At 46.0% G+C, this 7,380-nt stretch overlaps 1 protein-coding gene across 1 annotated transcript in view; it reads left to right on the top strand.

Annotated features, from left to right (window-relative positions):
• Positions 1-7,131, top strand: part of erf (Ets2 repressor factor) — a 32,195-nt gene extending 25,064 nt beyond the window's left edge. Inside the window, exons 3-5 of the mRNA XM_047605438.1 lie at positions 927-1,039; positions 2,283-3,175; positions 3,259-7,131. Coding sequence (XP_047461394.1) covers positions 927-1,039; positions 2,283-3,175; positions 3,259-3,915 — 1,663 coding nt within the window. The 3' untranslated portion in view covers positions 3,916-7,131. The remainder of the gene's footprint in view (positions 1-926; positions 1,040-2,282; positions 3,176-3,258) is intronic.
• Positions 7,132-7,380: the final 249 nt, after the last annotated feature.

Genomic DNA, 7,380 nt, shown 5'->3' on the forward strand with positions numbered 1-7,380 from the left:
GGAGACGATGAATAACATATTACCTTTTATCACAATGAAGTGGCCAGTCACGGCTGAATGAGGAGTTTTTATGTAAAGAAATATGAATGTGTTTTTGTTTTTTCTTTCTTTCCGTGAGGCTATCAGTGAGTCATAAGGAGCCATTTTATTGTTTTCTACATGAGCTGTCAGCCGTTCGCTTTTCACTCCTCTGCATCTCTCTGTGTGTTGACAATGACTAATGCACTCTTACTAATGGATCTGCCCGGCTGAGGCTAAATCTGAATGGCTGTCTCATTTCTTTTAGTAATCGCAGCGAGACTTTGAATTTAAGCGAATGTTCACATTTTTAAAACGGCTCGTAATGTAAGATTACTGTACAGATCGCGTCTTTTTTGTGAGACGTGTTGGTTTTAATACACCGTAGACGATTAGGAAACACGGATTCAGTCACAGTAAACACCAAAAAAAATAAAATAAAATATAAAAATGTGGGATATTTGAAGAATCGCGACTCTAGAAATCTTTGAACGGGTCCTGATTAAGGCCGACATCCTTTATTTAACTTTAATTATTGCTAACTCTTGGTTTTCTGATTCAAATGTGTCTTGATTTGAAAGATTCAATATCTGTTTATAGTATCAATAGAATAAGTCGCCCCAGACTCATGAGAGATGTTTCTAGTTTTGAGGTTTTCTCTGATCCGTTGAGGTTTGTCACATAGACACATCTCTTGTCTGTTTTAATCTTCTCAGGTCCACTGAGCGTTGGTAATTTGTTGATCACCCTGGTTACATGGTGAATAAAACCTGGCTAAGCTGGAAAATATGCTTAAATAAGCAGCCTTATCTGTGGTTTCATACCGTTGAGGCCACTATCAGAGATTTACTGATTTGGTCTTTACAAAACGGGAAATAACATCCTTTTTATTTCCTTTCTTTCCTCAGATACTACTACAACAAGAGGATCCTCCACAAGACCAAAGGGAAGAGGTTCACCTACAAGTTCAACTTCAACAAACTGGTGCTCGTCAATTATCCCTTCATCGACATGGGCTCTGGTACGAACACGTTTCTTTTTTTGTTTTTCAACAAACTGAGTGGATGTAGTGAAGAGAGACCATGAATGGAAGTGAAATTCAGAGATGGTGCAGTGATGACCATCAATGAGCTGTGATCCATGACAAAGAATTTATCATCAAGTTAATTTTTATCCGACAAAATGACACAATTTTTTTTTTATTTTTTTTTTTTGGGAAGAGACAGTTTTAGCACAGACTAAAACCAGAGGAGTTTATATAAATGAGACGTTCAAATATTATTGTCTGAGAAAGTTTCCAGTCTGCGTAGTGGGTGACTTTCTAATTTATTTTCCAAAGACAAATGTTATAGGTAAAGTTTGCCTGCAGCTGAAATCAGTTCCCTTGACTTTTAGTCTGGGGGTTAAAAAAAAATCAGCTACATTTCTCACTCACAAATAAACAAATCAGGTATATAGACAGATTTTTTTTGTGTGTGTGTGTGTGTGCGTGGGCATGTGTCTGCCTGGCGACTGAGTCTTAAGACATCAGCGTTGCCACGTCCCAGTTTATCCCTCTCCTCCCTCCTCCTCGAGCCGTCTCTCGTTCTGGTCCTGGCCACCCAGTGTAAACACAGCCCATATGGAGCGTTGGATACTGGGTGACATAAGTGCAGCACGAAACTTTAATTATAGCCTGCGTGTGATGTGGCCCACACACTGACATGTTGTGATATAATGGTTTCATACGACGGTTACGCACGCGCGCGCACACACACATGAGTGCCCACGTCAATCTGGACCGATAGTCGAAGCTCGTCGACTCATTCAGGGCAGCAGGGATGTGTGCTTTTTAAAAAAAAAAAAAAGCAGCACTGACTGGAAAAAACAGAGGAACCCAACCCATGTTTGTGATGGCAGTAAGAGCGACTTTTCCAATATTTAATTCTGGCACGTGCTCGGATGCCAAGAATTTATTGCAGTGCCACAGTCTCCCTGGCAGAAGGGAGACGCAGAGGGAGGGGTTGAAAGGGAAAGAGGGAACTTGTGGCTTCATGTAACCCGCTGTTTTTCTTTGTGTGTCTGCAACCCTCTGGGGTAAAATAAAACCGACTCTCATTAGATACTTTTCCCATTCTCTTCAGCTTTTAACTTCTGTCCAAATTTAGAAAAAGAAAAGAAAAAAAACCCATACTTTAAAGAGTTTTTTTTTTTTTTCCCCCTTTCTTGGATTTCTGTTTTACATAATGGCGCCGCATTTAAATTTGGGGTTTTCGTGTCCTCAGGTCGAGTCCCCCAGAGCGCCCCTCCCGTGCCGTCCGGAGGCTCCCACTTCCGCTTCCCCCCGTCCACGCCCTCCGAGGTCCTGTCGTCCAGCGAGGAGCTGCGCAGCCCGGGCATGTTCAGCAGCGTGGCGCGCCGCATGGCCCGCGGCTCCGTGAGCGACTGCAGCGACGGCACCTCCACCAACTCGGAGCTGGAGGAGGCCGTGGGCGCCGAGGAGAGGGCCGTGGGGCCCGAGCGGGCGTTCAGGGGCCTCCTCCCCCCGCGCCTGCCCCATGATTCTCTATTCAGGGTCTACGGCGGGGGCCCGAACCCAGCTGGGCTCGGCAGACCTGGAGCCAGAGTCCACCCGGACCCCCTGTCCCCTTTCCCCGTCTCACCCCTGCCTGGTCCCGGGGGTCTGCTGCCGCCGAATCTCTCCCCGGCCCTGACGATGACCCCCACCCCTCACCTCCCTTACACCCCCTCACCCTCCCTGTCGTCTCCCATGTTGGGCTCCCACTTCTCCTTCAACCCAGAGGACATGAAGCACTACCTGCAGGCCCACAACCAGTCCGTCTACAACTACCACCTCAGCCCCCGAGCCTTCCTCCACTACCCCAACATCGTCATCCCCCAGCCCCACCGCCCCACCCCGGAGAAGCACCACCTCCACGGCCCCCCACTGCAGCTTTCTCATTCGCTCAGCCAGCACCCGGGCGGCGGAGGAGGGGAGGACGGGCACCAGCACCCGTCGCCATTCAAGTTCAAGCTGCAGCCGCCGCCGCTCGGCCGCAAACAGAGGGACTCGGGAAGCTCCCTGGCTGCTTCCTCCTCCTCCTCCTCCTCCAGCCAGTCCTCCTCGTTCCCAGGTCAGATGAGCAACTCTGTCCTGGTCGGGCCTCCTAAGATCAAGGTGGGTTCTTACTTAAACACACACACATCTGTCCAGAATCGTAGATAGATGGATAGAAAAGTCTAAACTCTCTTCCTCTTCAGGTGGAGCCCAAATCAGACTCGGAGGAGTCAGAGGAAGAGGTGGAGGTGACCGACATCAGCGAGGAAGAGGAGATGAAACACAACGACGAAGACGACATCTTCGCGGCGGCCGCTCGCCACCATCGGCACCAGCTCAACGTCCATCACCATGCCAACGGAAACAGCAGCAGCCTCTCCTCCGCTCCTCTGCCTCCACAGAGCAACAACCCCGAGGACGACGACGACGAGGAGGTCTTCAAGACTCCCGCCACCCCCCCTCTGGGCGGCGGCGGCGGCGGCCTGGCCTTCCCCCTGATGAACCTGAAGAGCGAGCCGGGTCAGGCGGCCCCCATCAGCCCCGGGGGCACGCGCTGCATCCCCCTCAAACTCCGCTTCAAGCGCCGCTGGAGCGAAGACCAGAAGATGGAGGCCGACGGCGAGCGGGACGAGGCGGAGGACAAGAAAGTGAGGGCCGAGGGAGAGGAGGAGGGGGCGGAGGGGAAGAGGGAGGAGGCGAGGAGGAGAGCGGGAGAGGTGGAGAACGGAAGAGGAGGAGGAGGAGGAGGAGGGGGTGTTATTTTGGGGTTGATGCTGCCTCCACCTCCCACCCAGCGCAGAGCGAGCTCAGAGCTGCAGAGGGCCACGGCCCAGCTGTCTCTGGAAAACACCGGCTGCTGAGCTTCACTAACACACAGACACACACACACACACACACACACTTCTGGAAAACCAGTGACGTCACAGCGGCAGGAAAACTCTAACTCCTAAACACACTTCAGTATCTGGACACGCGTCACGTGACTCAAGGATTTCCCCTCAGTGTGACACATCCACAGATCCTCTAATGTACAGAAAGACGTCTCCGTGGCTCCCAATCGAACGCAACGGACTCGGATGTGTTCGCCGCGACTTAAACACTAAGAGAAAACCAAACATCTTTGTATATTGACTGATCTTTAACACTCACAGCGACCCCCCCCCCAACCTAGTGCCAGTAAAGTTGATCTCACCTGTGCCCCCCAGATCTCTCTCTCTCATGGATCTACTCCTGAACACAAAGTTAAAATAAATGAAACGAATATCCTCACTCAGCCTCCTTCTCTCCTTTGTGCTCGCTGTAATCAGGACACAGAGCCTGATGTTACTAAAGAGACATTTAAACAGCCCTGATAGAGATTACAGAAGTGCCTCCTCCGTCTGCACCCGTCACCACGCAGCCGTTTACAAGAACTCGCTCTGAAGGATCTTACAGGCTGAGGAGAGGATTTTTTTTTTTTTTGTCTCCTTTCAAGTGGTGATTAAGGAAAGAAAAAAAAAAAAAACAAGTCTGCAATCACAGTCTTTTCTCTCCTGGAATCAACTCGGACGCCATCAGGGCCAGACTGAGACCCCCTCCCCCTCACCCCCTCACCCCCCTCCCTTCACTACAGTGTATAGAGACGAACCTGAGGAGGTCACAGTTTTAACTAAAAACTAACCTCTCGGACGACACGTTAATTTAGACGTTTGTGTACAGAGAAGGAGCGGAGGATCTTTCCTCTTCACTTGTTGTGGAAATGAGGAAGCGGCTCCCACCAAGGCTGTAATTAAACACACACACACACAGACACACACACTTGTTTCTAGACGAGTGTTTGTTTGTGCGTACGTGTGCGTGGACCCAGGACATGAAGCCTCGAGGACACACGGAGGCTCGTCCTCGCACACATCTTTTATTTGGTTTGAGGGCATTTTCTATTTTTGTTTGTTTTTAACCCTCAAACGCTCAGATCAACAGCTCTCGTCTGCATTCCCCTGTTGTTGTTGTCGTTTTTTTTTTTTTTTTTGTATTTTCTTTCTGTCAGGACGTTTGTGCCTCTTAAGGACATCGACAGTATTTTAGGGCATTTTTATTTTATTTTATTTTATTTTTTTTTGCAGTGAGCTTTTCAAATATTACAAAATCTGTACATGTGATGTTTGGAGAATTGATTTTTATCCAGAAGTGGGAGGGGGAGGGAAAAAAAAAGAAAAACACACACAAAAAAAAAAAAACGGGAACCACGTAATGAATGTCGAGGTCAACTCAGGCAAAAAAAAAAAAACCTTCACTGAGAGTAAAACAACGATTTTATTTTTAAAAAGAAAAAAAAGCCCATTTTAATGAACAAACTATTCCAAACATTTAAGATTGTGCCTTTTTTTTTGTTTTGTTTGTTTTCTTAAAATTTACCCCCTCACACACACACACACACACACACGCCTTCTGCTTTTATAAAAGAGATACAGTTAATAAGCAAAATCTACACATATATATATATTTTATTCAAATATATCTCAAATATTATATTTCAATATGGTCATTTGATAGAAATCAGGAAGTTTCCATCTATTTTTAAATGGTAAAGATGTGTATATATTCTAACGGGCATATTACTACCAGTATAAATCTGCCTTCTCACCCTTGCCTTCTCTCGACCGTTGAGCTACAGTGACAAAAGGCGTCAACCGGTGTCAGAGTTTTATATTTATATTGTGTAAAAAAAAAAAAAAAGAAGAAAAAAAAAGAAAAAACAGAAAAAAATATTAATAATAAACTGTTCTTGTGTATTATTATTCAGGGGATAAAACGAGCGAAGGAGCGAGCGAACATTTTAACCAGATCTGTATTTTGTTCGGTTTGTTTTTAACGTCCCTGGAGGGCCAGCCGGGTGGGGTTTAACGAGCCACACTTTTACGTCTTCTCCGACCATCTCCGCCCGCCTTAAAACCGCACGTTCGACACGACTTAGAGCCGAGGTAGAGGGCGTTTTGTCAGGTGTGTGTGTGTGTCGCCGTGCAGCTGATGTGGCTGGACTTTGGTTTGACAAACAAACACAAACGCACACACACACACACACACACACACACTCTGTCCCGGTTAGAGCGAAGCTTCACTGTGGCTACAATAAAGGGAAACATGACATCAGACGCCCCCGCAGTCTCTCTGGAGGAGAAACTAGACCCGATCACAGCGAGGAAACGGCAGGGACTTCCCCGAACGTCTGACTCGCTCATTCTCATCCATGTGTGTGTGTGGACATAACTTTAGAAACCACACACACACACACAGACACACACACACGCCTCTACACAAAAAAGGCTCCAATTTATTTTTCCTTCACCAGGCACAAAAAAAAAATGTCACACATCCATCCTCTTATTTTCTTATTAATTTTTCCACAGAAGTGAATCGTTAAAGACGTAGCGGTTAATAACGAGATAAACCCAGAAGGCCGTACCTGAACTGTTACACCTGTGCTGCCTTACCTGTCGTGGCTTCAAACAAATCTACATTTCACCCCCATGCTGTTCTTCTCTCTTTTTTTTTCCATATTACTGTTACTCTTTGTAATTATTCTATTATTAACTGTTTTTTATTATTATTATTATGTCGTACCCTCTTGAAGCGGCCCATGAACTCCTAGGTTTTCTTTTTTTTTTTCTTGCTTCTTGTTCCCGTTTGCACTGTCGTCCATGAACTTTAGTCGGATTCAGTGTTTTTATTTTTATTATTATAATAATTAACATGTTACCGTGAACAAGAGGGAGGGTAAACCCATCATCCCCCAACATGATGAAACAACAAAGGGGAGAATCTATTTTCTTTTCTTTTTTTTTTGATGTTGTGTATATATATATTTTTTTCCATTTTTAATTTTTTGAGGATTGTGTAAGAAAAGAAGAGGAGTGTTGTACTGTTTTATTAACCGTTGTATTATTTGACATTCGTTCCCCCTCTTGTCTGCCTCGCGGGAGAGACTTTCGTTCTTGTTCTCGGTGAGGATCCAGCCGTACTCCTGTTTCCCTTCTGTCTGTTCATCTTCATTTGTAATTAAACAATAATCAGGGTTCATTAAAAAATGGTCAAAATGGTCGGTTTTTCCTGTCTTTATTTCACTCATGAGACTAGATCAAGAGCAAAGTGAAGAGGAAGATGATGATTTCTGTCTTGGTGATGTTTCTCCGTTGACACTCAGGAGCTTCCACATCTTTACCTGAGTTTGGATCGTTGATACGAGGAAGATGAGATTAGATGGATCCATAGTTTCATGTTGTTGATGCCAAATTCTGAGCCTATAATAAACTGGATGTAGCAGGAGAAATGAAAACTCATCAGACCAG

Source organism: Mugil cephalus, chromosome 14, assembly GCF_022458985.1.
Source record: "Mugil cephalus isolate CIBA_MC_2020 chromosome 14, CIBA_Mcephalus_1.1, whole genome shotgun sequence".
Classification (NCBI taxonomy): domain Eukaryota; kingdom Metazoa; phylum Chordata; class Actinopteri; order Mugiliformes; family Mugilidae; genus Mugil; species Mugil cephalus.